This window comes from Aspergillus uvarum, assembly GCF_003184745.1.
Source record: "Aspergillus uvarum CBS 121591 unplaced genomic scaffold BO82scaffold_30, whole genome shotgun sequence".
In the NCBI taxonomy this organism is placed as follows: Eukaryota; Fungi; Ascomycota; class Eurotiomycetes; order Eurotiales; family Aspergillaceae; genus Aspergillus; species Aspergillus uvarum.
The window spans coordinates 75,526-101,034 of record NW_020291327.1 but is presented as its reverse complement, the minus strand read 5'-3'; the positions used below and the strand labels follow the sequence as shown (position 1 = coordinate 101,034).

The following is a 25,509-nucleotide window of genomic DNA, read 5'->3' as shown; positions in this document are numbered from 1 at the left end:
GAATTACTCCACCTTCAAAGGCTGCTTTATAGTGCATCATAGTATGATATCTAAGATAGGCAGTCCGGACTGTCGATCTCATGCACTTCCTGCACACCAGCATGAACTCAGCCAGTTCGTCTCGCGGGAAGATAGCAATATCGGACCCTACAGCTTCTTTTACTGGGATCTAGTTTCCTCCTTCCTCGAGTTCATCGTCGCATTCGAAAACGATGGCTCGGGGGCGGCTGCAGAGGACAGTCATGATGAAGCCGCGGAAGGCTCGATAGAGGCCAGATCTACAAGGCAACGACAGCCGCATCCCCAGCACAAACCAAAACAAAAACCCCACGCTGCCAGTAAGCACCCCTTCGCCACCTGGCGCCGAAACATGCATGCGCTCTTCGACCACCTCCCCACCATCGAAGCCCATGTCCGCAGACGCGGGAGACGACGCGCCGAGATGCGCGCTAATGGATACCATCTGTCCGCAACCACCGGTCTGGGGGGCCAGTTCGATGTTGTGGTCCCTTGTGAGAATGTGGTGGGGTATGACCAGATCGGCTCGGAGGAGATCCGCGATGCGTGTCTGGGGATGATTTTTCGGGCCATGTGTTGGTATGTCGTCCTGATTCATCTTTTTAAGGTCTTGTGGTAGTGCTTTGTTCCAAGGGGCGGTTGCTAACACGATCATCTCTTCCAGGCATCGGTGTCATTACATGAGTCCGGAGGACGAGCCGTTTCGGTCTGATTTTTATGGCAACGTTCAACAGGTGGGCATTGAATAAGATGAAGCGGTGAGCTGGGGAAGTCTAGCATGTATGCATTGGGACAGTAAGTCCTCAAACTTGGTACGAGAGGATTTTGAGTAGTCACGGTACGGAATATGAGGTAATTGGAATATTATTGCTTTCAAGTCCCACTTCCAAATCGAGGATTGTATATTTGAGGGCCAGAGCGAGCCGGCCATGCGAGCCCGACGGTATTCTGTGCCCATTCAATGTCAAACTACAGGTCAACACAAAAGCCGTCCTCGGACTGCAAGGCTTGCTGAGAATCACTGAGCAACAATCCGATCCGGACCCGCTAGGCAGGCAGGGGATCACCTCTCGACTTTTCCGGTCGCTACGGAGGTCTCAGACATGCTCGGAGATGAGATCTCGTCTCATGAAAGATCCGCGCGCTGAAATGAAGGGCCCGATTGAAGCAGTTGATGAGATATGTCTTGCTCGGTCAAGTATACGGCCCCAGTGTTTATGGCTGAGTATCGAACCAGATGGTTCATATTATCGAGTCAAGTTTTGGAAAGAAAGATATGAAGATGAAGCTTCGGCCTCCACTGCGCTCCAGCAACGCAACCCTAACTAACCCAAAAAGGGTCTCAAGCGGGATCAAGCCAACAGAAGCCCGATAGCTGCTCCTTCTTTCTCTCCTCACTCCTTTGTTGTCCATATACCTCACCTCAAACATGAAACCCATCTTCGCCCTCTGTGCCTTTGGCCTCCTCGTGTTCCAGGCTCGAGCCGCCTGCTACAAATCCGACACCTACTGCTATGACTGGGGAGCCAAGGTGTGCGAGTTGGACGAAGGGTACCTGGTACGAAATTCCTGTGGAAACAGCGCAGCCCTTCTCACTGCAGGAAGAGGAAATAAGATCGAGCTGATGCTAGTCGTGTTTGTATAGATGAAATGCGAGGAATGACAATGTGAATCTGCATCCAGACCTAGAGTGTTTTATATGAAACTCATGGGAATGGTGATGCACAGATGTTGAGCCTATCTACACGGGCCTTTGATTTGGTTGCGTTATGTTTTCTGCTCTCAATTAAATTGGACAGTTACGGACAAGTGAATTCAAATGAAACTAAGCCATTGCAGCTCATTAACAACCCTCTCACTTAATCCGTAGCCTCAATGCCCGAAGAATAGACCAAATCATTCTACCTCCGACCTCGTCCATCACCTGCATAAGCAGAACTGACTCATCCAGCCCCAACGCACGACTCCCCCTTTCTCCGCTCGACGATCCAGCGGTCATGATGCCATCGAGCTCATAGCTTCTCCCAGCCGATGCCTTCAGCTTTGATGGAGATGTTCGCCCCCTGACCTGACTTCATTACGGCGCGTAGCGGAGCGGAGTTGAGGCGGAGGCGGACTTCCTAAAGCAGTAATTCACCCGCACGCCAACCACATTCGTATCGAGGTTAATTATCAATGAAGGTGATCTACAGCCACAGTTGAGGATTATTCTTGAAGTGATACTTGAGCTGCGAGTTACTCGGTGTGTCTGTTGTATTCTCGACGCGGACCGTTTCATTTGACTTCTCAAGTCCTGTATTCCATAAGCAGCTACAAAGAATACTCATGCTTCTACGAGCTATCACCAGTTTTCCTATTTGCAAGCACAAGTCGAGAAAAGAACACGGTCATAGCCATACAGCCATTGCAGATCCAAAATTCATAGGCACCATTAGATTGAATACATTTAATTATGACGATAAATTTATAAGATCATGGGAACGAGACAGACCCTACACGATCCCAATCAATTATAGCAATCCACAGTAACAGTCGCAGTCACGTAGATAGTCGACACCACCTCGTCACTCTCCGACACGGGCTGGGTCACGGCCGGAGCCACCGCCGAGGAGACAGTCTGACCTCCAGCGGTAGCAGCCGAGTTACCCGCCGACACAGTCGGTGCAGGCACGACGGCAGTGCCAGTACCCCCAACCCCAGCACCCGGAGCGGTGGGTGCCGCGGTCTGGGTGGCGGTGATGGGGCAAATGGTCGTATAATCAACCAGAGTCTCGGTGATCACGTAGGTGCTCTGTGCAGAGGCCGGGCAGTTCGCGACGGTGGATGGACAGGCGGTGATGGTTGAGGTGCGGGTGGTGAAGACTGTCGATGTGGTCAGGAGTTCACTCTCTGGCCCTGAGCTGGCAGATGCTGTAGGTTGGCTGGCGGGGTTTGTGGCGGGGCAAATGGTGGTTCCGATGACCACCGTTTCGGTTGTGAGAGAGGTCGTGCGCTCGCTGGCAGGGCAGTTGGCCACGCTCGACGGGCAGGCTGTGACTGTGGCTGTTCGGGTGGTGAGAAGCGTGCTCGTGATGAATGCGCCGCTGACTGCAGATGCGGATCCGATGGTGGTCCTGCTTTCCTGGGCAGAGATTGAAGGAGTGACTGTGGGGATGCTGGCTTGAGAAGAGCCCACGTTGGGGGCGCTAGATGAGATCCTGCCCGGTTGGGAAAGCGAAGTAGCGAATGTCCGCACAGGGGATGGGGTGAATCCGGGTGCGGAAGACTGGCCGGCCGAACGTGTCACCACCGGATGGGAGGAGGCAAAGGAGACAGCTGGGCTGGATGATGAAACGAAAGAAGACAATGATCGTATGGGCGAGCTGCGTGGCGGGATCACGGAGTTGGCAGTGGACTGGGATGGTCGGATAATGGGAATGGAGACACTTGAGCTGGCAGAGATGATCGGCTGAGACGAGACAGCGGCAGTCGACGCAACCACACTTGAGCTTGATGCCAAAGACGCTGTGGGGGTCGCTAGAGCAGAAGATGACAAGGTCGTGGGTGTGGATGCCAGACTGCTTGGTACTGCTGGAGACGAAGTCGGGATAGCAGTACTGGAGATCACTGCCACCGACGAAGCAGGCGACACAGATGATGGCGTTGGTGTGGCGCTCGCAGCACTACTCGGAGGAACGCTGGATGGCGAGATGGCCACCGCACTTGTGGTTGGGGTAACCACCTCTGCAGAGGTGGTGCACACCTGCTGAGTTGACAGCGGCAAGACAAAATTGTCCAGATCAAAGTTGAACGTAGTATAGCCGCTGCAGGCAAAGAGAAACATCATGGTGTGCGAAGAGCTGGTGGGGGTGAAGGAATAGGTATAGGTCTCCCACGATGGGTCTAGACCACCGAGGATCGCAGGGACGGTAATCCGATCAAGCATGGTGTACCATCTATCCACCATCCAGCCCATATAACACGTGTTGTAAATGGCGGGAATACTGGCGATTGCAGCCGTGACTTTGTAGTCCACCGACAGGCTGTAGGTCTTGCCCACCTGCAGCCCGGTGACGGGTTGCTGGATGTATTTCCATATCGAGGTTGCTGCATCTATGGACCTTTTCATTCAAGGTCAACCCTGCCCGTTCCCAGCTCCAGACCCATATGAGCAGACGACTTACAGGTAGTAGTTGCCGTCCGACGCCTCCCCAGAAAGGACATTGCCCATGGTTGAGGGCGTCGCCGTGGCGACCCAGGCGGTCCAATCCGTGGCATCGCCAGTCTCGAAGGACGGGTTGGAAAAGGCATTGACAACCTCATTGCTGCAGGTTACGCTGGCGGCTACCGAGTGCGCCAAAACGCCCGCGACGACAGCGCTTGTAAAGAGTGACTTTGCCATGGCCTGTGTAGTAAAGAGCGACAGAGCAGTTGGAAATGACGGCAGGCATGAAAAAAGGATGACAGCAGCAAGAAGAAAACATGAAGAGTCACAGAGACTCGACAGTCTTATAGGGGGAATCCATCCCATCGTCTGGACCCTGAATATCCTGAGGAAGTAGATATAAGCGATGCCAAGGCAGACCCTGATTGGTGGGCGGAGACCCCGAGACCCTAAGCAGACGGAATACGATCGACTATTGATTTAGAAGTGGAGAAACGTTGTGCCACAACCCACTTCGCAGTGATACACTGTGCCTGGACAAGCGACAGGCCACGGGGCGGGTGAAGTCTCTTAGACAGGCATAGTGGAGGCTGATCTCCCACTAAAAATAAATAGGACGAGGGGACAGTCTAATTACAAGGGCAGTATTGTTTTGTTTGCTCGGTTTGCATCTGCCGTGCCGGCTGTTGTTCCGCTCCGATGCTCGCTCAGCTCGAAATCCCGCCAACGGGCCCCGAGTCACGCTACTCCGACACCGGAGTGACTTTGCTGGGGAGGATTTTGGTCTCTCCGATTCCACCGACACCACCACTGTTGTCATCCCGCAGAGAAGCGTCGCTGACGCCAGATCCGGGGTACTGTCCCACCTCAGCTCTTGCGGCAGCAGCCTTTCGATCTCGCGCCACCAGCCATTGAATCGCGCCTGTAACCCCAACTGTACGCAGAGTCAATTGGTTAGCCCGTGAATCTGATACATCCAGATGCTGCTGGGTTAACTCACTACTCAAGACCTGCAGAATAATGCACCACAGATACCCTTTCTTCGCGGCGGGGAAGTCGGTGGTCTTCCACACAAAGTTCGGTGCCTGGGGCATCAATCGTCAGCTTCTGAATGTTCAACACTCTGCACTCTGATTCAATTCATAAACTTACAACAGCCTGCACCACATACGCGAGGTCGTTCGCGAGCACAATCACCAACGCTCGCTCTTCGGTATCGGCTGTGCAGATCTCGTTGGCCCAGCTGAGAATCAGAGGACCTGCGCCCAGCTGTGGTGATCGTGTTAGAACGGTTTTTTTCAGGACTGGACTTAAAACACCTACCCCTATGTTACTTAGCCAGTACACAGCCATTCGACCTGTGATATTCGTATAGAGCGGCATCTGTCGCAGAAGCGCGCAGAAGACGATCTGCGTTACAAAAGAAAACTCATTAGCCGCACTGAGGTAAATATAAGCTTAAAGGGTCTAATGCTCACCGTAATCACCGCACCCGCGTAGATGAACGGCCAGCGAGCCCCTCGGAGCGGTCCGTCAGACAGCCAGCCCCAAGTCAGCGACACGATGATGAATAGACCGGTCGTGAGCAGCGGATCTATAACACTAGGTTAGTCCACACTGGCATTTGTCCAAAAACTCGAATCAACTCACAGTCGTTAATTTGTGGAACAGTGTAGCTTGTTCCTGGGACAGGCGCAGGTGTCGCATTGAAGCTTTTCAGCCAGTAGCCCATTCCCGCCTGAGGGTATCCGTTGTTCCACACGATGTAGAGCAGAGCTGAAGCAGTTAGCAAACATTCGATTCGGTTGAACAGGGTGACGGCGTACGCAGAAGATAGATGTGCCAGCTGAGGAACATCCGCTTGACCTTGGCCCGGGTCCACGGCGACTTGCCCGCGCGGTGGACGGCGTCCATGCGCTTGACGGAGAGGACATGCTCTTCTTGCGTGATCCACCAGGTCTTCCGCCCGTCTTGCGGCAGATTCGGGAAGAAGATGTATCCAGCCAGCGCGAGCGGCAGGGTGATGATTCCGTCGATGATGAACAGCCATCGCCAGCCGGCAAGTCCATTCACGCCGTTGAGGTTAGTGTAGGCGGCGGCCTGAAGGAAGCCACTGAACAATGTTCCCATGGAACCCGCCAACCAGAAAATCATCGCGCGTTTGCCGATCTCCTGCGGGGTGTACCACGATCCGAGAAGGTAATGGATGCCGGGGTAGAAGCCCGATCTTCATCACGGGTCAGCACCCTACTGAAGGTCTGTGTAGAGGCAATGCTTACTCAAACAGTCCGACCAGGAATCGAATACCATAGAGCGCATGATAGGACTTTACCGTCGATGTGCATATCGTGGCAATTCCCCAGCCCACCTCGAGCTATCGCCTTAGTGTTAGCCATCCCATCGTGGTTCGGCAACACTGGGGAGAGGGGCATACAGTAGGGATAACCCAACGGGGCGAGACACGGGTAAGTAGCAGATTAGAGGGAATCTGTCCGATGACGTATCCCACGGTATAGATCGAGGTGCTGGTCACCAGCTGGTTGCCGTACATCTTCATATCCTCCTCCATGCCACTGAGATAGGCATTGTTGACATTGTTCAGATCAAGATTCTTCAAAAAGTAACCAATCTGCCCAGCCAATTAGCAGTTGCATCGCAGCCCTCAAGACGAAGCGAGCGCATACCGAGGCGAAAGTCAGGACAAAGGCATCGACCTTGAACAACAGCCAACGCTGGTCCCGGGGGAGCTCCCAGGTGTCCCAGAGGTATCCTTTCCAGGAACGGAGCGGCCGGACCTCGAGCGGCTCGCTGCCGTGGCTCACTCCAGACTCCTCGTGGGGGCTCTCAGACCGGCCGCTGTCTTCTTTTTCGTACCCCATGGTCGACGATGTCTGCTTGCCGTTGCGATTGCATGTTTTGGTATGACAGCAGCAGAGTATATGTACCCAAACAGGCAAGGCATGGTCTCATTGATCGTGGTCATGACGCCATCAGCTTATCTCTTGATGTATTCTACTCTTAGCCCCGCGCTCTATACCTCGTCCCTTGTCGCGCCCATCCATGGCGCACGCTCGGCACGTACCACCTCCCGAATTAAGATTATTACTCGAGAGCGACAGCACTCTATCCTGTTCAAATCACTCTCATCTTCTGTATCTGATTTGTTCTCTGCTGTGCAAAGATTGTGAGCGCGACGCGGTGGAGAATCGATGTTCTGCATGATCACTAGCGACCCAAGGGGATTGCGCCATCGTGTGCATGGATGGTCTGCTCCAGGTGGCTAATGGCTAACCCCGACCTGCGGCCTGCATGTCGTCTCCCCGCCCGTCGCATTGCCACCGCGTAAACTCCCACTCCGGAAGAATGCATCCTGATTCATGATTCGATTCATAGCCTGCTTCCCTGAGAGGTTCCCAAGGGCCGGACTTCTGCCTCAGGCATCAACGCCCACCAGTCTTGATATCGGCAGAAGTTCTGTATCAAAAGGCGGATCTCGAATCTCTGCGATGAATTTGCTTCGTAAACGGCAGCTTGTAACAGAGTATCGTTTGCCTGAATAGCAACATGAGGTGTGAATCTCGGGGGGTTGAGGTTCCATGACCAGCAGCGATGGTGATATATTCCCCGCACGGGGGAGGGGGGAAACACAGAATCGACTTTAAGGGTCTAACTTTGACGCCTCCTAAATTGCACAGCATTTCAACGCTTGAGATGGAGCATGAATGATCATCAAACAAATCTATTGGGTTTCTAGAACCTAGGTCTATCTGAATGCTAAATGACTGCAGACCGCCTTGGAGACGCCCCTCAAGTACCGAAATTCTTCCGAATGCACGGACCATTTTCGGGATTGCATTGCACTGAGCCCTAGATCCAATCAGGCGAGGGTCTTCCCCTCGCCGGGCGTGCTTGTTCCCATTCCCTGAGCGTATTGGCTGCCTGACGAGTTGATCGGAGGGCACACGAAATGGCGAACGGGAATGGCGAATTCATGCTTCGACCCGGGTCGGAAGCTTAGTGCTGACGGTGGGCCTCCGACCAGTCCCGTCCAGGCTGGATACACGAGTTGATAATCTAGGCCCGGGTGTGCAATCATTTTGCTCCAGTATGATAACATAGCTTAAACTGACGCCCCCACATTCGGCCGAGTTGGTCGAACGCTCTACATCCTCAGATACACATGGACCTCACTCCGAAGCGAGCCATTAATTTATGCCGACGAAACTGGCTTCAGATCCAATAAAAGAGCATGAGATGGACCGTTTGGTTTTGGATTCGCGTGGTGAAGTCCAAAGGTGTGCATCGTGGAGCGTTTTCATAGCATGCAACTAGTAGCCTTTGCCGGGGCAATGCGAAGCACATTCTTTCGTCTATAAAATAGAGCTCAGCTCGTACCCGGCCGGGTGGATGGTGCATTGCTTGAGTTGGTATGATGAGCAGCACCAAAATACGGACTCGAGCTATCTTCATGTTGTGATGTGCATGACTCAAGCATGCCCAGCTCTTACTGGGGCTTCGGTCTGCGAAGCCATGAGAGCGCGATGTGTATGCATCCAGGATGCAGCAAAGGCGTATGGCGCATCTCATGAATGGTTGAATGCCAGAAGTATCGGTGGCGAGCCCGAATGTGCTACCGCGGCGATCAATTGTTGGATGAAGTTGTCCATTATGTAGAAAGGTGGAAACTTGTTGGGATCCGACGTTTCCTTTAGCCTAGTGAACAGGTCCCTCGTGTGCTGGATGAGATGGAGGTCGCTGGCAGCGGATGGGTGGTTAGGTTCGGCGACAAGCTTCCAACCGAGAGAGACGACAGCGGAGAGGATGAACTGCGCATAGATCCTAGACACAGGGCACAGGTCAATACGACGATTGGAGAGACGAGAACAAATGCATACCAAAAGGTTTGTGGAATAATGAGATGGCGTAACCGACTGAGGTAGAGCAGAATCGAGCGCGCAGCCTGATAACACAGCTCCCGACTCGAAGTCAGGGGCGAAATATCGTCCAGCGAGGGGTACCCTCCGCCAGCGACGCGACACGCGCCATGGATCTTGGCGAGACAATAATAGTATTCCAGATGCATGTTGATCCCCCGTAGACTGAGGTCGAGAACCAAAGAGTCTGGGATGCTTCCCGGGGACAAGTTCTCCGGGCGGCAGTCGGCGGGAAATTGCGCTCTCAAATTGCTGAGCTCCTCGTCCAGTTCGCGGACATACTGCACGCGGATGGAAGCGGGCTGCGCCAGGCCGTAATCCGAATACAGTAGACGGTAGATCTTGGACTTGATGATGCACATGCGTAGGTCAGAGGGATAAAGTAGCTCGTCGTTGGACAAGGGGGCCAGGCGGAACTGGCTCTCGGACGAAGCCATGACATATTTCTCTGGCAGGTCGAGGTCGCAGTCGATGTCATGAAGGAACGGCGGATGCGAACTACGGATTGACATTTCCCTGTCCACAGAGTAACAGAGCCAGAAAAGAGCCCGAAGATGTCGACCACGATGGTCATCGAGGTGAAGGTCGTGGTTCACATGAACCCGATTGCCACCTAGGGTGGTGAGGAGCCGGATTGCCATTGCCAGGATCAATTCGGCAGACTGAGGCGCACCGAGTGGAGCAAGGTACAGCACCTGGAACTGTCAGCGAGTCCGGGGAGAATAGACCAAGGTCGGCAATCACTTACCACCAGGATTAGAGCTTGTAGGGTCCAGAGATCATTGTCCCCCGACATGACCAGCTCAGGCAACTGCGCCAGCACGGATTGCAGAAAGGCTTCTGGGTCGGCTTCACCAAAAGCGGGCTCATCGTCCCGCAGGTGAGTGACCAGGGCTGTCAAGGCCACCAGACAGACCTGGACGCTTTTGGGAAGACGATCCTGATCCTCAGCAGAATGAAAAAGATCTGAGCCCCGAAGGGACAACAAGGTGACGGGGTCGATTACGGGAAAGACGGAGTAGAGGCTGTTGGTTATAAAATAGTCGATAACGGTGCGGATCAGCGTCGGTGGGGGTTGCTTGGGATGAATGGTCCTGGAGGCATGGTGGGGAAATTCCGACTTGAATGAACAAGTCACATCCTGGGCAAAGCGATTCAAGTCGACAAGAGTGGGCATACGATGCTGGTCGGTGGGGAAGAGGAACGGGGTCGACTTAGGGCCGAAGCCACAGAATCCGAGAATCCGCAGGAACGCGGTAAGAGCCGCGTCGAATCCGTGCAAATCCGCCAATCCTCCTTGGAGAACGAATGCATTGGGAGCATTATCCTTTGCATTATTTTTGGCTCGCTCCACTCTCAGTGCTTCTTCCAACTCCTGCACTTTGATTCTGCAGTTGGCCAGTTGTCTGTTGAGCATCAGATCTGTTCACTCAAAAACATGTAGAAAAAATATGTCGGGGCAGAACTGACTCTCGGACTGTCTGCCGAGGCACGTCCGGTGGCGGTGTAAAGATGCAAGGCACTCCGGCGAAATGGCATGTCTCACATGCAGGTTTGACTCCGTCACAGCGGATCTGGCTCTCACTGTTAGAACAGGTACATGTACAGTATAGATATACATAGGTCGGAGGTCGGAGATCGGAAAGCTTACCCTCCGAGACCTGCACAGATCACAAGCAGTGCGCGCCCGCCCTGCCCGAGGAGCAATGGCTGAGTCGGACATGGATAGACAAGAAGACTGATGGGCCGGACGTGAGTTGGGTGAATTATCTTTCTACTCTGCCCATATGACTCTATGGAAGGCACGCAGCACGCGCTCGAAAGTGGCTGTTGCCTGCTCCAAATTCAGAGACTCCCGGCCCAGGAATTATCCGGGGTAAGTGACGTAAGCTCTTTGCGTGTGGGAGTTGTCGAGGACTCGAGGTCAGGAAATTTTCTGCTCAAACCGATGCCTGAGGCGCTCAATGGATCTGTCCCTGACGCCCAGCCCGGGTCCCTGAATAATGATTTTAGCAATTTTCCAAGTTGGGGTCTCCCCGCCATGTGAAATCTCTGCCCTCCGATTGGTTCCGAGGTTTGGAGAAGGAAATCGTAGATCCCGCTGACTCAGCCTTCTATACATCTACTAGTAACCTTGAAGGTATACCTTGAAACTGTGTTTAAGCTATTCGTCCCGTCTCTTCTCATCCAACCGAGTTGTTCTGACACAAAAGTCTCCGCCACGCATGTAGATCGTTCCCGGGGACCTTCTTGACCCTCTCTTGGCCGACCTTGGCGACCTCGTTTTGTGTGAGGCATACCGTGGATTCGTATGCCCGCCCTACCTTAATCCCAGCAGCTCTGCCCAGCAGCTCTCCACTTCGATGCTCTCTAACACATGAAACCGCCAGCAACGCGTGTACGCAATATTTGATTCCCGATACCTGTTTTACTAAGCGGAAGCAAACACCTTTAGTTCATGGGAGAACGACAGTCACAACGGTGCAGTGGATGGGAATGTGTCGGGGTTGATGCCAGGATATTGATCAAAAACGGAAACACGGGATTTGCTCCGGTCACTATCTTGATGATGGCATAAGAGAAGATAATCTCGAGAGGGAGGTATAAAAACCCTCGTCTTCCGGCTCCATTTCCTCGTCCATCAACAGCTCAAACTTCCCTTCTCTCCAGTACCACTGCAACCTGCTCTTCGAAAACTCTTTCTCCTCATCATCCAACATGGTTTATTTGACCTCGTACCTGACCACCAGCGTGACCCTGCTGGCCTCAGTTGGATTGGGCCATCCAGGCCACAACGTCCAGGAGGAAGCCGCTGAACGCGCAGCCTTCCTCAAACAGGCCCCCGTGCATTCGCGCAGCTTGTCTCATTGTGCATCCAGCCTGAAAGCTCGTGAGGTTGAGGATGCGAATGTTGCTCGTCGTGGCGACGCGCTCGAGCACTTGCGCCGCGAGAGGGGGTTGTCCAGTATGTTTCCTCGAATGTGCACCTGATATCTTCATTTTGAGCCGCAGCTGACAGCCCAGACAACCAATACCTCAAGGTTCGCGACCTGGACTCCGTCCTAGGCACAGATCACCATTCAAACCTGACCCACGTTGACCCGTCGACCGATCCCCGCATCCTCTTCGCGTCGGGAGGCACCTGCATCGTGCAGCCGGAGGTCACCCAGGGGCCATACTGTATGCCTGCCACATCATGGTCTTGAACCCATCTTCGTTATCTTAACACGAATAATCATCCATAGATATTGCGGGAGAGCTCATCCGTCGCAACGTGGCCGAGGACCAGGAGGGCGTGCCATTGTTCCTGGACATCCAGCTCATCGACACCAACACCTGCGAGCCGCTGCGGAACATCTACACCGACATCTGGCACTGCAACGCGACCGTGAGCACCCACCCAGTCATTTTTGTGGGACGAGCTAGAACTGAACCACTAACCTCTTGTTTGCACTATAACAGGGAGTCTACTCCGGAGTCGTCGCGAGCGGCAACGGCAACCAGAACGACTCGACCAACATCGACACGACCTTCCTGCGCGGTGTGCAGCCCAGCGGACACGACGGCGTCGTGCGCTTCGAGTCCATCTTCCCGGGCCACTATACCGGCCGCGCAATCCATATTCACGGTGCGTACCTTCCGCCAATCCCTTCTAACTAGGTTCTGCATATCTGTATCATTCATGTGTATGACTGACTCGAACGTGGTAGTCGCAACGCACCCCGCCAACGAAACCAAGATCCTCCCCAACGGCACCATTGCCGGCATGTACGACGGGCACTCCTCTCACGTGGGCCAGATCTACTTCGACCAGAACCTTATCACGGAGGTCGAGAAGACGACGCCCTACAGTTCCAACACGCAGGATCTGACCCTGAACGAGGACGATATCATACTGAAGACGGAGGTGGATGACACTGACCCGCTTATGGAGTATGTTCTTCTGGGAGATAGTGTCTCCGATGGCATCTTTGCGTGGATCTCCATTGGTGTGGATGGCACACGTGATGACTCGCTTTCCCCTGAGGGTTTCTGGACCGAGGACGGGGGCGAGGTGAACGATGATTTCGTAATGAACATGGCTGGCATGGGGGATTTTGGTGATTCGGCTTCTTCGAGTGGAGTTGCTGGTGCGGCTGCTACGTCTGCTTGATGCCCAGTACGGTGAGAAGCTGGCGAGAATGTGGAGGAGGGTTACTATTCGGGTTTTCTTTCGTAATACTGCATCTCGGGCGCTCGATTCTGGGGATTCAAGTCTAACTTGGACTACCTCCTAGCACTGTTCTACCTGGACGAAGTTGATTTATTGCTAAATATATTGTCGATGAATTGGAGCGGAGAGTAAACGTCACATCGGGAGCATTTCTCGCTAATGTCGCTCTTCGCTAAGCGGTTCATTCTTTTAAGTTTCGGGTGTGCATCGCGACTTGTACGTTTCGAAGTGCAATGCTTGCTAATAAGGATAGTTCAGTTGAAAGGAGTAGCATCATGCTAGATTGTTACCGTGTTTTGATAGATCAGTAAAAAGATTTTTCATTGTATAGTACCATGTGCGCCCCTGTTCCAGGCGTGGTAGTATGCAGAATACATACGGTGTTGATCATCGGATGGCTCTGACATCAGCAAGGTCATACTCGTCCCGCGGATCCCAGTCTTCATCGAAGGACCTTTTCCAACGCCATAGTAGTACCTCTTGTGCTTCTGTCTCCAATCGCCCCGCGTCCCAGAAGACGTATCCCCAGCTCCGCAGTTCCCCGGGGATCCACTCCCCATACAGGTTACTGTAAGTGTCGTGCCACATCAGGGTCCATGCTCGAGGAGGAAACTCTCCCTTCGGGTCTGGAACATGATCGCCTCGAAACGGAAAGGCCTCGTGAGCTTGCGATCTCAAGTCCTTTTCGGTGAGCCCGTGTTCGTTCAGTCGGTTCCAGAACCAAATATGGGAAGTCACCTCTTGTGGTCCAATGAAGCCTGATTCCGGCGTCAGCCTTTCCCGCATGATTTCGACCACCTGCGCATGATGTTCCTTGTCTTCCATCTCGCCTAGGACCTCCTGCAGCAGCCAGAGTCCCTGTGCAGTGGTTCCTGCGAGGTAAAAACATGTCATCAGATCTGTTTTGTTTCAGCTTGGCGTTAGCAACAAGACGGAAGGTGCGTCGCAGTATCGAGGATTATCACAAAAGCGGGACTTGCCTTTACTCTGCTGTTGCCGTGTTTGCCTGACTCTGTACCCTTACCCCTCAGGCCACAGCAGAGTTCCGTTCCATCTCAAGATATCAGGCTAGCATTCGCAAGTGTAAAGCAGGAACCATTCGCCCCCTTCATCACTTTTTCTTCACTGAGTTCACTGAGACTCAAATTTTATCTCCAGCATCCAGTTTGGAGAGACTCATTGGCCCCCATCTTTGACATCATCCTTACTCGTTAGAAATTTCGACTTCAACATGGCTAGGAACCTACCACCGCACGATACGATACCTGCAAGTGTTGTTGAATTGGCAATGATTGCATAGTGGCAAGTGTATCTTCATACGCGGTGAGTTCATTCTTTATACTCCGTCAAACTATCAAACGACACAAGATAATACACTGAATTGACTAAGAAATTAAAAAACCAAGTCATAGCCTCCCGCAACACCCCCGCGCTCAGTCCCCTGTCCAAACACCCAACAGGAGCCAAGGCACCAATATGTGTCACGTTTAAGCACGAGGAGCAAAGTCACGAGCATGCACACCACTGGACCGCGAGACAAGAGCACCGAAGATAGCGCGAATATCATCCAGAATCTCGGTAGGAGTGGTGGGAGTAGCCAAGGCCACCGAGGCAGCCGTGGCCGTCGTCGCAATCTCTACTGCCACCTCCGTGGTCACTGAAGGAGCAACGGCCGAGGTCACGACCGCAGCAGCGGTGGAGACGGAGCTGGTGGCTGCGGATGAGACAACGGCGGGCTGGGCGGTTGCAATTGTTTGAGCAGCAGAGGTAGTGATCGAGGCGACAGTGCTGGTAGTAGCAGCGGCGACGGTGGTGCTTGAGGTAGCCTCGGCGGTGGACTGGGGAGCGGAGGAGGTCGAAGAGCTCACAGAGCTAGATATCTCCGCAGAGCTGGAGCTAGAGCTAGAGTCCGAGCTCGAGCTCGAAGCGCTACCCGACCCAATCTCCTTCGTGATTGGCGACTCCTCGATATAGATGCCAGACCAGAACCAATCCTCCGCCGCATCGTTCGAGGCTCCGCTGCCAGGCAGACGCAGCTCACCGACATGCCAGTCGGCCGAGTTGGACGAGGCGGACGCGCTGACGGGCGACACAACCTCAGTCAAGGGGTTGGAGCCGTTGGACGCCCACAAACCCACCGTCTGGGCGTCGAAGTCGATATCATACGCAAAGTTGTACCAGTTGCCGGCTTCCAGCTGCACGGACCAGTGGGTGTTGCCGCCAGCGTTCCAGCGTAGTGTGTTGTCAGAGGACCCCGAAGCACCCGAGGCCAGACCGTACTGCAACTCGGTGAAGTGGCTCTCGAAGAAGGCGATCTGGTGCTCGAAGGAGGCGTCGGGCGCGTTGGCCGTCTTGGTCGACAGGGAGAAGTGGTAGTAGAGGTGACCGGAGCCGAGGTCGGCCTTGGTCTGGGGGATGAGTTCGGAGCGCTCCATCGTTTGACCTTCCCAGTAAGAGGTGCCGTCCTAGACGGTGAAATGAGTTAGTCTGCTCGATCCCGTCCCTCAGAGTGTGGGGAGTGGCATACAATGCTGATGCGCAGACCCTGGGCGTCGCTAGTATCGGCAGGGTTCTTGAAGTCGGTGGAGAGACCCAGGTAATTCGACGTGTTGCCGGTGCCATGGATGTACCATTGCCACGGTTCAATCTGGTTGGACCACGACCCTATCTTGTCAGTTTGGGCTCGTGACCACGGAAAAGGTTAAATTACATTCATCAAAGTCCTCGACGGTAGCTGAAGAGTTGAAAATGCCGCTCCATAGCACGGTTCCAGCCAGCGAGGAAGCGGGAAAAACGAGAAGGGAAACGAAAGACTTCATAGTGAGTGAAGGGCGAAGGAGAGACGAAGAAAAGGAAAAGAATGGAAGTTGTGACCGGCACAGTTGGTTTGGAGAATGAATGGTGGGATGAGGAGTCTTTTTATCTTCACGATCCTGGTTGCGGTGGGGAGGATGGAAAGTGGAGCGGGTGTCAGGGTTAGATTGACGGGCGTGTGCTGAAACACCCGCACTCTGGCTCTCCGTTTCACCTTAATCCCAAGGGTCTCAGTTTCGACCCTGACAGCTCGACACTGAAATTAAACGCTGCTGTTTCACTGAGACATTGCCTATTATTGCTGGTCCGTGGTCAATTGTCCTTCCGGTCGCACTCACTAGCACCTCCGCCGAAACAGAAAATTGAGGAATATTTCATGCATTGACCATCACATGTCTCAAACATATACTGCCGCCAAGCGACGTGATCACTGAGTACATACATAATCATTAACCATCACTTACAAAGCCAACACGGCCGCCTTGAGCTTGGCGAAATTAGGAGTTCCCAAACCGGTGGTCGGATCCCAGCCCGCCGTGGCATTCCAGCTGGCCCACGGGATGTAACCCGCACCAGCGGAGCTGCCATCACATCCACCCGCCGTACCAGAGGTGATATCATTCAAGCTCTTGTACCCGCTGGAATACAGCCAGGGGTTCAAGAAGCCCAGGGACGTCTTGCCCGCGCGCAGACGAGCGTCGTTGAGCAGCGCGATGATGGCAGCAACGACAGGGCTGGCGCCCGAAGTACCGCCGATAAGCTCCAGTTCACCGTTCACATAGGTTTCATAGCTAATTTACCCGTCAGAATTATTTTCGGCATGTCAAAAAGTCACGGAGTGGAGCTTACTATGGCGAACCACCATAGGCGGCAATGTCCGGGAACGCGCGCCCGGTGAAGTTGACATAAGGAGTGTAGTACTCCTTAACCGCCGCGGAGATGTGCTTGTCCAGGTAAGTCTCGACCTGGTCAGCCTGGTAGGATGGACGTGCAAAGTAGTTGCTGAAGCCGCCGCTGCTGTCCACCCAGGCGATCTCGGGGATGTCCTGAGTACCACCCACGGCAGTGATGTAGGGGCAGGTGCCGGGGAACTCGGGAGTGAATTGGACGGTGTCGGTACCGTCGTTCGAGAGACAGGCCTCACCAACGCCTGGCAATTGTTAGCCGGTGATTGGGGCGGTTGAACGCAAGAAACTTACCAGAATCACCAGAGGACTCCAAGACCGAGATACCGCGCAGGCCGATCAGACCAATGAGGTTGCAGACGCGCGTGGCATAGGCATATGGGACAGTCTATAGGGGTCAGTCGGAGCATTTGCAAAGGGCTCAGCGAACGTACATCCTCATCGTCGCCGTAAGAGTTGGTGATAACCTGCGGCAGCTCGTCGTTGGTCTTGTTCAGTAGGTACTCATAGTACTCCACATAGGGCTCGTTGGTGTCCGTGGTCTGCAGTACGTTGGGAATGAATGGACTGCCGTCTCGTTAGCTTCTACTTTCAGACCCGATTCACTGGGGACGACATACGGAGATCCAGCAGTGATGAACTCGACCACAGGCAGAGGATGCGAGAGGCCAACAATGTTCTGCACATCAAGGTCGGCCTCACCCCCATCCTCCTCTTGGTTGTTGACGCCACCGTTGATCAGCTCCACGGTGAAGTTCTGCTGCGGAATGCCGAAGCGCTCGGTGAAGAGATCGAGGTCTGAGTACAGGGCGGACTCGCCCAAAAAGCTTCCGAAGCCAATGCGACTGCCGGAAGAAGCCTTGGGAGTGTAGTCGATGTTGTACTGCTGCTTCAATAAGGTGGGGGTGATGTACTGGCTGGCGCTGCTGGACCTTCTGGCCACCTTCACGGCTTGGAAGGCGGCGGCGCGTTCGGCGCGCGTCTTACCAAAGAAGACGGTGGGAGCGATCAGGTCGATCGACCCGCTCAAGCTGTCGGGCACCGAGTACTGGGTGGTGCGCACCTTCTGGGTGCCGGCCTTCTCGTAGACCGAGAAGGTGGTGTTGAGCAGCTTGTTGGCAGTCCCGACGGTGGTGGCAAAGCTGATCAATCCGCCCTGGTGGGAGATGTCGGTGACGCCCGCCTCGGTGAGCCAGGAGATGACAGTGGAGTGATCGGCCAGAGGGAACTGGGCGTTGACCTCATCGGCGTCGAGGTACTGCCCGTAGGTGCTTTGCCCCGGAGTGGAGACAGACAGCAGCTTGGACTCGAGTTGATCCAGGTTCTGACGTGTTAGGGCAACGGAAAGAGTAATGTTCGAGCTGATGTCGGCTTCTTCGACGAGCGACCAGCTGCTGGGCACGGCCTGAATCTTCTCCAGCACCACATTGCCTAGAGCAGGGGCAGCTACGGCCAACAGGCCGGTAGAGATGCGCGAGAAGGCGACCATGATGAGGGGAGATCCAGCGACTAGAAATGAACACTGGGGGAGAAGGGCGAGGAGCAGACAGGAAGCAACGGGGCCGCCGCCTGTTATAAGACTTTTTTCTCTAGCGATGAGGCCATCGCGGGTGGATTGATTGCCCCGACGGGGAGCGGTGCAACGCCGGGGATGGCGTGCACGGTAAATGAGGTGTGATGCAGGAACCAACCCACCTCAACTCTCGTTCTGCAGATTCGTCATACTCCTTGCCGAATGCCAAGCCGGATCTAAGCTTCCTTTCCGCTTGCTTATCAGTGATTGATTATCTTCGCCCACTTGGTTCCCTCGGCTCGGTTCTGTCATCTTTCCTCGGGCATCGCAGACGACTCCTTTTAAGAGACAATTAGGAAACCTGCTAGATCGCGAAAACGATAGACTTTGTCCGTCCGAATACCTCACCGTTCTTTGGGACTCCAATTCAGCAACCGAGACAGCAGCAGGCAGTTATCTTGGCACGTCGGAGCGAGGCCGGAGTCCGGTGTATCGCGCCATTGCGAGGCGGGGTCTCCAGCTGCTAGTGTGGGACAGCTGCAGGGGAGGTTGCATTGACGCACACCTAATTCATTTATTTCTCTGCAAGAGATGATGGTCTCAGTCTGCTGGTATCTGACGCCAGGGACTGACATTCCTTTTTGATGGGATCATTTGATCGAAGTGCAAACATTGCAAACAAACAAGTGCCTGCTGTGAGCGTCGGTTCGCTTCATCCGTTACTCATCCAAGCACAGAACTGGAAGCTTATATGTTGGCGGAGGATGAATCCGAGGGTATGCTGCTGAGAGCAGTTTCTGTCATTCTTTCATGGAATGACTGATCCGACTGAAGATAGAGGGTTGGGGTATTCTACTATCTTGCTGACGGCTCATAATCAGTTATACCAAATATGTCGATAAATCCAGAGTAAAACTGGCACTTAATCTGGAGAGACATCTTGGTTGTCTTTACTAGAGAACTATAGTCTTATCATACTATCCAGCACAGTGTAACCGGTATCTGATTGCTTTGACATCATCGATCCCCTCGTGCCAGGCTACCCAGACCCGAGGAATAGGCGCTCCTTGCATATAAGGACACTTCCGCTCAGACATTAGTCCAGTATCTCCATGGTTCCGAATGTATGTGAAACTCAATCACGCGGGTTGGAGAAAGGGGCACCCGTAGGTAGTGAGGAATTAACATCAATGTAGACGTGCAGCGGTTGTTGTTCGTATCGAAGGAATGCTGATCCCGAAATACTCCGCAATGTGTTAAGCCTTGTAAAATATAGATGTCTGATATGGTAGTCACAAATCAAATCATAGGAATCCAGCAATCTGCATCTATCCCAACGAGGACGTTCCATAAATACACAAAGGATGCATCCAACTCCGGATCATATTCTGTTTCAAACGGTCGGGAATCGCTGCATATGTTGGACCGTCGGGCAGTAGCGCATCTGATCTAGGTAAGGGTAAGGGATGAATATTTCCTCATCCGTTCAATGCGCAAGGCGGGAACCTCCTGCTGCAGACTCATGTCCTGCTGCTATTCTAAGGTCTCCCTCAAGTGTATGGCCCAGTTCGGAGAGGACGCATGGCCCTCTAAGATCGGAAATGAGGGACTCACGGTCCGATCAAAAAAGGTGGATGGCCGGCAAGGTCGTAATCCCTGCCAGCGGGCCACAAACATCCCAAACCAGTTGATCGCTGAGCATCTGCGGCAGGCTTGCCAGGCAACAAACGCCGCATCTTACGAAGTTTTCAGAGGTTCGTGGTTAGTCTGAGATTTCAGCTCTTGCCGCAATTCCCCTCGCCAAAATGTCCAATGTGGTCATTCGTTGATCCATTACGTAGTATACTCAGCCGACCGCTATGGCCGGGTGTAGAGCATCATAGGCGTAGAGAGGCAACCTTGCATACATTTGTAGTTTGAGGGGCATGCGGGATGTGGCGTGGCCTGAGACAGGGTGCAGAACTCGGAGAGGTTCGAGCGGTACGTGGGAGTATAGTAACTATTGGTTGGCAAGCTTGTAAGGACGATGGGAAGAACACAATAACTGGGCAGTTCCCGGCGATCAGACGGACTATGGCAAGTGGCTAGGTCTTGGGTGACCTAGTGGGGTAACGTGAGGGGTTAGCCTTGCAGGTCGAGGAAGCATCGTCTGCGATATGATGTGCACATAGAAGCTGAAGAGCTAAATAGAGGGTTCCTGCACAGGCTGTAGCTATGTGACCTATCATAGTATCCACCAGAGGTGGGGTGAGCTGAAAAAGACCTGCAGATCTCCAGCCCGCTCGACCCTGTGGAGAACCACAACTCCCCATCCCTCTTTGGCGATGTCATGCACAACCACGAATTACCTCTCGGCGCGTCGGATGGCACATCAATACCATCATGGATCGACGAACCATCCAGGGAGATGTACTGTACAATACTATGTAGTAAACCTGGTGCGGGGGCGTTTGCGTATGCATCGCTAGACGTATCGGGTAAAGATCATGGGTCTGTCAGCTAGCCACAGTGCTCTGCCTTCCTTTCTGTAAGGCATCCACACTTGTATTAGCTCAAGTATGCTAGTAGGCAAAGATCTTTGTCGTGACTTTCATAGTGACGAATTGAGTTTCACACGCGGCGAATGTGATAATCGTGCGATTGTGAAATACTGCACGGCTCTAGCTATCGAGATGCGGCATGTAGCATAGGGCTGTGATGAGGAAGGCAAAGAGATGAGATCCGGGATGGTGCAGGAGGGGAACATGATCGGCAACCTCCACCAGGCGTGATTCCACTGCAATTTCGAACATAATGACTAGACTCTGCGGATCCTTAGGTCAAGATGAGCTGGCTGAGGTGCAGAGACCAACGAGGTGTCAAGTCGGATGCACGTCGAGTCATAGCAGACAAGGATAAACCCGATAGTCAACACGAGGCGAGCAGATGTGTGGAAAAAAAAAAAAAAAAAAAAAAAAAAAAAACAGAATAGCGATATAAAAGCCTTATCAGATCCAGTCTTCCTTCCGTTGTTCTTCTTCTGCTCAAGATCAAAGTCTCAGGATAGGAAAGAAGCTCATCCATCATGGCTGCAGTACCTCCTGCCCCAGCTCATGCTGAGCGCGGGGAAGACCAGATCACCAACCAAAATGTCATCAACAACTATTTCATCGGCCCAAGAGCTGCAAATATGCCTGATTTCCGAGCAAACATCAACGCCATCCTGGACGAACTCCTTGAAACCAGGCTGGATTATTATCCCGAGGATGATGTAACTCTTTCCCCTTTTCTTCTGCTATCTCATCCCGACTGATCCTCGATAGAATCAGAAATTCATCACCAAGGAAGTCCGACGATCGCCGGAGTTCCGCAAGGTCAGGGACAACTTCGGTGATGTCGTCCGAAAGGTGGCCCAGCTTCTAGGAGAGCACTCCGTGCCTTTTTGGTCTCCACGTTATGAAGCTCACATGTGCACTGACTTGACTATGCCTTCTTTGCTGGGATACTTCATGACAATGCTGTACAATCCTAACAACGTCGCTCTCGAAGCCAGTCCCATGACCACGGTCGCGGAACTGTTGGTGGGGCAGCAACTTGGCGAGTTGTTCGGATACAGGACCCCCCTCACTGTGGATCGTCATGAAGAAAGACAGAATGAGCCAATATCATGGGGCCATATTACCTGCGATGGCACCGTCGCCAATCTGGAATCCATTTGGGTTGGTATGTGCTGTATGCCCTTTCTGAATTCTCCAGAGCCAAGCACTGAGATGTGACCAGCCCGAAACCTGAAGTTCTATCCTTTGGCCCTTCATCAGGCCATCACAAAGGGAAAGCTCAAGTTCATCGCGGATAAATTCATGGTGGAAACCTGCAAGGACGGGTACAAGAAACTTGTCGATTTGAAAACCTGGGATCTTCTCAATCTAAAGCCCAAGACTGTCCTTGATCTGCCGGACCAACTGTACGAACAGTTTGGCATTTCCAGTGACTTCCTCAAGGATGCATTGGACCCGTATAACATTCAGTCAGCTGGTCTAATGCACGAGGAGGCCGATGAGATCCACCAGTTTTACAGGAGTCTCAAGGCGATGAAATTCATTGTGTCAAGAACTAACCATTACTCCTGGCCGAAGGGACTTGGTATGTGACTTCTCCGATCTGCCAAGATGTCCGTCACCAAGGAGCGCACAGCTAACCTCTCTAGCAATTGCCGGGCTGGGCTCTTGCAATCTTCTGGAGATTGAGGTCGACGACGATGCTCACATTGACCTTGCGCAACTGAGGGCTACACTGACCGATTGCCTTGAAAACGAGACTCCTGTGTATGCGGTTGTGGCCGTGATTGGGTCCACCGAAGAAGGTGCAGTCGACCGGCTTTCCGAGATTGTGAAAATTCGAGAAGAGATGCAGAAGAAAGGTCTTTCGTTTCTCGTTCATGCTGATGCTGCCTGGGGAGGTTACTTTGCCACCATGCTGCACCGAGGGCTGAGGGGTCCTGAAAGAGGCGGTGCCGACAGAGGTGCTGTGCCAGCATTGACTCTGCGGAAGGAGACTGAAACGGACCTTTTGGCTCTTCGGCATGCGGACTCAATCACCGTGGATCCACATAAGGCTGGTTATATCCCATACCCGGCCGGAAGCCTGGTGTACAGAGACGGTCGGATGCGGTACCTGGTGACTTGGTCCAGTCCCTACCTGTCGCAGGGATCGTCGGAGAACATTGGGGTTTATGGTGTAGAGGGGAGTAAACCCGGTGCTGCTGCCATGTCAACTTGGCTCTCGAATCAGACAATTGGTCTGGATCCAGACGGATACGGGAAGTTGCTTGGTCAAGCATCTTTCACCAGCTCTAGGGTAGGTGCCTCGTGAAGGAGAATTATGGATAATCTGTGCTGACATTCTGGCAGCTGTCTGTGCGGTATGCAGTCCACAGTGATTTCAGAGAAGAGAACAGGAAGGACTTCATCTGTGTTCCTTTCAACAAATTGCCCAAAGAGAAGGAAGGATACGCCTTCAACTCCCCAGAGGTAGAAGGTAACCGGGACATCATCAGAACGCGCATCCTGGGACAGCAGAACGAGGCCCTCCTGCAGGACCCTGTTGCAATGAATCTGCTCCGTCAATTAGGCTCTGACACCAACATCAACGCCTTCGCCCTCAACTTTTATGTCGGCGAAGAGAGGACAACCCTGAACACCGACATTGAGGAAGCCAATTACTTGATGAAGAGGGTCGTTGACCGGCTGTCCATCACGGGCGTGGACACCGACCCAACCAAGATCCCCGTCTACTTGACCTCGACCAAGTTCGAGCCCAAGCACTATGGCGAATGCGCAAAGGCCTTCATGAGAAGACTGGGACTCAATGCGGTCAATGAAGACCTGTTCGTCCTACGTAACGTGGTCATGAGCCCATTCCCCACCAAGCACTACTTTATCGGCAAGCTCTGGGACGAATTCGACAAGGTCGTCAACGAAGAAGTCAAAGGAGTCCGGACACGCAATGATCCAACGGCACACAAGGCCCAATTCCTCCTGCAAGGGTTCGAGGAGACCGGAAAGACATTCCTGGTCTTGCAAACCTCGTTCCACACTGCGACCCTCCGGCAGCAGCTCATTGTCCGCGCAGCACTCAGCCCTGACCTCGAAGAAACATATCGTGCCTACAAGAGTCAGAAGCCAGAAACGTCTCTCCTCTTAGTCACGCAAGACAAAATCAATCTTCAGCAGGGGATCCAAGATCTTCCCAACGCGGCTTTCACGTTCACCGCAGCGATCTACAACAAGGCCGAATATCTTCGCACACACGAGAACCCCGAGATGTAAGTTCTTCCCTATGTCCCTTGGCCTCTGAATGACCACTAATACCATGGGCCAGTACTGTGGACTCCTTGGCCCAGGGAGAAGTGACCATCACAGAGAATGACATCATCAAGAGCCGGCCGTTGAACGTGGTGAACCGAGACCCGAAATACCCGGACACCAACACTCCGTTCTACCTCTACGGTACGCCCGAGCACATGCATATCTCCCACGTGCTGGTTCGAGCGCCGAACATCGCTCTCTCTGCTGCCAACGTCTCCTTGTCGGCCGACGACGGGGTCGAAGACAGCATCAGCGCCGACGACCTCGCCAACGGATTGATCCTCGCCTTGACCGACCACCCCGAGGTCGCCATGCAGCCCGTGTCCGGAAAGGTGTCCGCGACAGCCGTTTCGCCCGACGACTTCTTCTTCCGTCGTGGAAGACAGTTCAAGGTCAACGTCTGGAGGGACCTCAAGGCCAGCGATGCCCAGGGCCCCGGCCTGTTGAACGATCTGGGCGAGCCCTTCTGGACGGGAACATTGACTCTGGGCGAGGACTTGGACTATGACTCCGACTGGCCCAACAAGGACCCGGCGGCTATTGTGCGGGTGAACTCGGTTCACTGGCGCGAGGAGCTGCTGAAGATTGGCAACGTCTTGAATGCCAAATACAGGGATCCCGCGGAATAGCCTGCGACGCAGGATGCGATCGTCTGTACTGCTGAGCTCACTTGCTTTATAAGTTTGAAACACAACGAACATCTGGACTTCTTGGCTATTTCGAATAATCTTTTCATATGTATAGGACCTTTCCAACTCACTGAGTCAACTCTGTTCGGTCTTGTGTTTGCTTTTGTCTCGATAAGCTTGTCGCGAAAGCGGTTTGAGTGTTGCGCCGCGCTACACTAAGAAACAGCATGGTCAATCCCCAACCGCAGCATGAGACAGATGCATAACTATATACCACGTGAACGGGTCTTTCAAATATCGACATTATCGAAGTCTCTGCAGGTGTTATGAGGAATCAGGGGTGGGTTATCGAACGACTTTCCGAATTCATTGTGGTTGAACTATCTGAGTTCTCAAGGTGGGCAGCTCGGCGAATCACCCCGGATCACGTGGCTGGATTACTCAGGAACGCCGACAGCTTCAACTTTCTCTAACATCATAATTTAGATGACGG

General features: G+C 53.3%; 8 protein-coding genes across 8 annotated transcripts; 3 read left to right on the top strand and 5 right to left on the bottom strand.

Moving 5' to 3' along the window:
* Positions 1–43: 43 nt before the first annotated feature.
* On the top strand, positions 44–767 carry BO82DRAFT_402528 (uncharacterized protein; the record flags this gene model as incomplete). Its single annotated transcript, XM_025639324.1, has 2 exons — positions 44–597; positions 683–767. The coding sequence occupies 2 exons, from the start codon at positions 44–46 to the stop codon at positions 765–767; spliced, it is 639 nt and encodes a 212-aa protein (XP_025491462.1).
* Positions 768–4,177: 3,410 nt separating this feature from the next.
* On the bottom strand, positions 4,178–7,041 carry BO82DRAFT_415899 (putative allantoate permease; the record flags this gene model as incomplete). The annotated part of the gene is made up of 10 exons (XM_025639971.1): positions 4,178–4,402; positions 5,137–5,247; positions 5,315–5,431; positions 5,486–5,572; positions 5,641–5,756; positions 5,813–5,938; positions 5,974–6,389; positions 6,442–6,536; positions 6,597–6,791; positions 6,847–7,041. The coding sequence occupies 10 exons, from the start codon at positions 7,039–7,041 to the stop codon at positions 4,178–4,180; spliced, it is 1,683 nt and encodes a 560-aa protein (XP_025491461.1).
* Positions 7,042–8,745: 1,704 nt separating this feature from the next.
* On the bottom strand, positions 8,746–10,819 carry BO82DRAFT_336345 (putative C6 transcription factor; the record flags this gene model as incomplete). The annotated part of the gene is made up of 5 exons (XM_025633339.1): positions 8,746–9,001; positions 9,058–9,791; positions 9,845–10,502; positions 10,567–10,670; positions 10,748–10,819. 5 exons carry the CDS (start codon positions 10,817–10,819, stop codon positions 8,746–8,748), a joined length of 1,824 nt encoding a protein of 607 aa, XP_025491460.1.
* Positions 10,820–11,758: 939 nt separating this feature from the next.
* On the top strand, positions 11,759–13,284 carry BO82DRAFT_415869 (intradiol ring-cleavage dioxygenase). The gene is made up of 5 exons (XM_025639970.1): positions 11,759–12,061; positions 12,121–12,276; positions 12,342–12,484; positions 12,559–12,724; positions 12,807–13,284. Exons 1-5 carry the CDS (start codon positions 11,815–11,817, stop codon positions 13,247–13,249), a joined length of 1,155 nt encoding a protein of 384 aa, XP_025491459.1. The 5' UTR covers positions 11,759–11,814; the 3' UTR covers positions 13,250–13,284.
* A 412-nt stretch (positions 13,285–13,696) lies between these two features.
* BO82DRAFT_402522 (uncharacterized protein) lies at positions 13,697–14,203 on the bottom strand (the record flags this gene model as incomplete). Its single annotated transcript, XM_025639323.1, has 1 exon — positions 13,697–14,203. The coding sequence occupies one exon, from the start codon at positions 14,201–14,203 to the stop codon at positions 13,697–13,699; it is 507 nt and encodes a 168-aa protein (XP_025491458.1).
* Positions 14,204–14,490: 287 nt separating this feature from the next.
* On the bottom strand, positions 14,491–16,201 carry BO82DRAFT_432623 (glycoside hydrolase family 131 protein). Its single transcript, XM_025640797.1, has 3 exons — positions 16,020–16,201; positions 15,837–15,973; positions 14,491–15,774 (listed from the first exon to the last, which is right to left on the bottom strand). Exons 1-3 carry the CDS (start codon positions 16,126–16,128, stop codon positions 14,797–14,799), a joined length of 1,224 nt encoding a protein of 407 aa, XP_025491457.1. The 5' UTR covers positions 16,129–16,201; the 3' UTR covers positions 14,491–14,796.
* Positions 16,202–16,583: 382 nt separating this feature from the next.
* On the bottom strand, positions 16,584–18,837 carry BO82DRAFT_383785 (S53 family peptidase; the record flags this gene model as incomplete). Its single annotated transcript, XM_025638042.1, has 5 exons — positions 17,649–18,837; positions 17,463–17,595; positions 17,323–17,416; positions 16,973–17,273; positions 16,584–16,914 (listed from the first exon to the last, which is right to left on the bottom strand). The coding sequence occupies exons 1-5, from the start codon at positions 18,515–18,517 to the stop codon at positions 16,584–16,586; spliced, it is 1,728 nt and encodes a 575-aa protein (XP_025491456.1). The 5' UTR covers positions 18,518–18,837.
* Positions 18,838–21,605: 2,768 nt separating this feature from the next.
* On the top strand, positions 21,606–25,016 carry BO82DRAFT_415852 (pyridoxal phosphate-dependent decarboxylase family protein; the record flags this gene model as incomplete). The annotated part of the gene is made up of 6 exons (XM_025639969.1): positions 21,606–21,791; positions 21,850–22,243; positions 22,301–22,663; positions 22,728–23,377; positions 23,431–24,344; positions 24,401–25,016. 6 exons carry the CDS (start codon positions 21,606–21,608, stop codon positions 25,014–25,016), a joined length of 3,123 nt encoding a protein of 1,040 aa, XP_025491455.1.
* Positions 25,017–25,509: the final 493 nt, after the last annotated feature.

Coding starts and splice junctions, on each gene's coding strand:
- BO82DRAFT_415869 (XM_025639970.1), top strand. CDS start 11,815: ATGGTTTATTTGACCTCGTACCTGACCACCAGCGTGACCCTGCTGGCC. Junction 12,277..12,341: donor GGTCACCCAGGGGCCATACT/GTATGCCTGCCA, acceptor AATCATCCATAG/ATATTGCGGGAGAGCTCATC. Junction 12,485..12,558: donor TCTGGCACTGCAACGCGACC/GTGAGCACCCAC, acceptor GCACTATAACAG/GGAGTCTACTCCGGAGTCGT.
- BO82DRAFT_432623 (XM_025640797.1), bottom strand. CDS start 16,128: ATGAAGTCTTTCGTTTCCCTTCTCGTTTTTCCCGCTTCCTCGCTGGCT. Junction 15,974..16,019: donor CGTCGAGGACTTTGATGAAT/GTAATTTAACCT, acceptor CTGACAAGATAG/GGTCGTGGTCCAACCAGATT. Junction 15,775..15,836: donor AGGGTCTGCGCATCAGCATT/GTATGCCACTCC, acceptor TTCACCGTCTAG/GACGGCACCTCTTACTGGGA.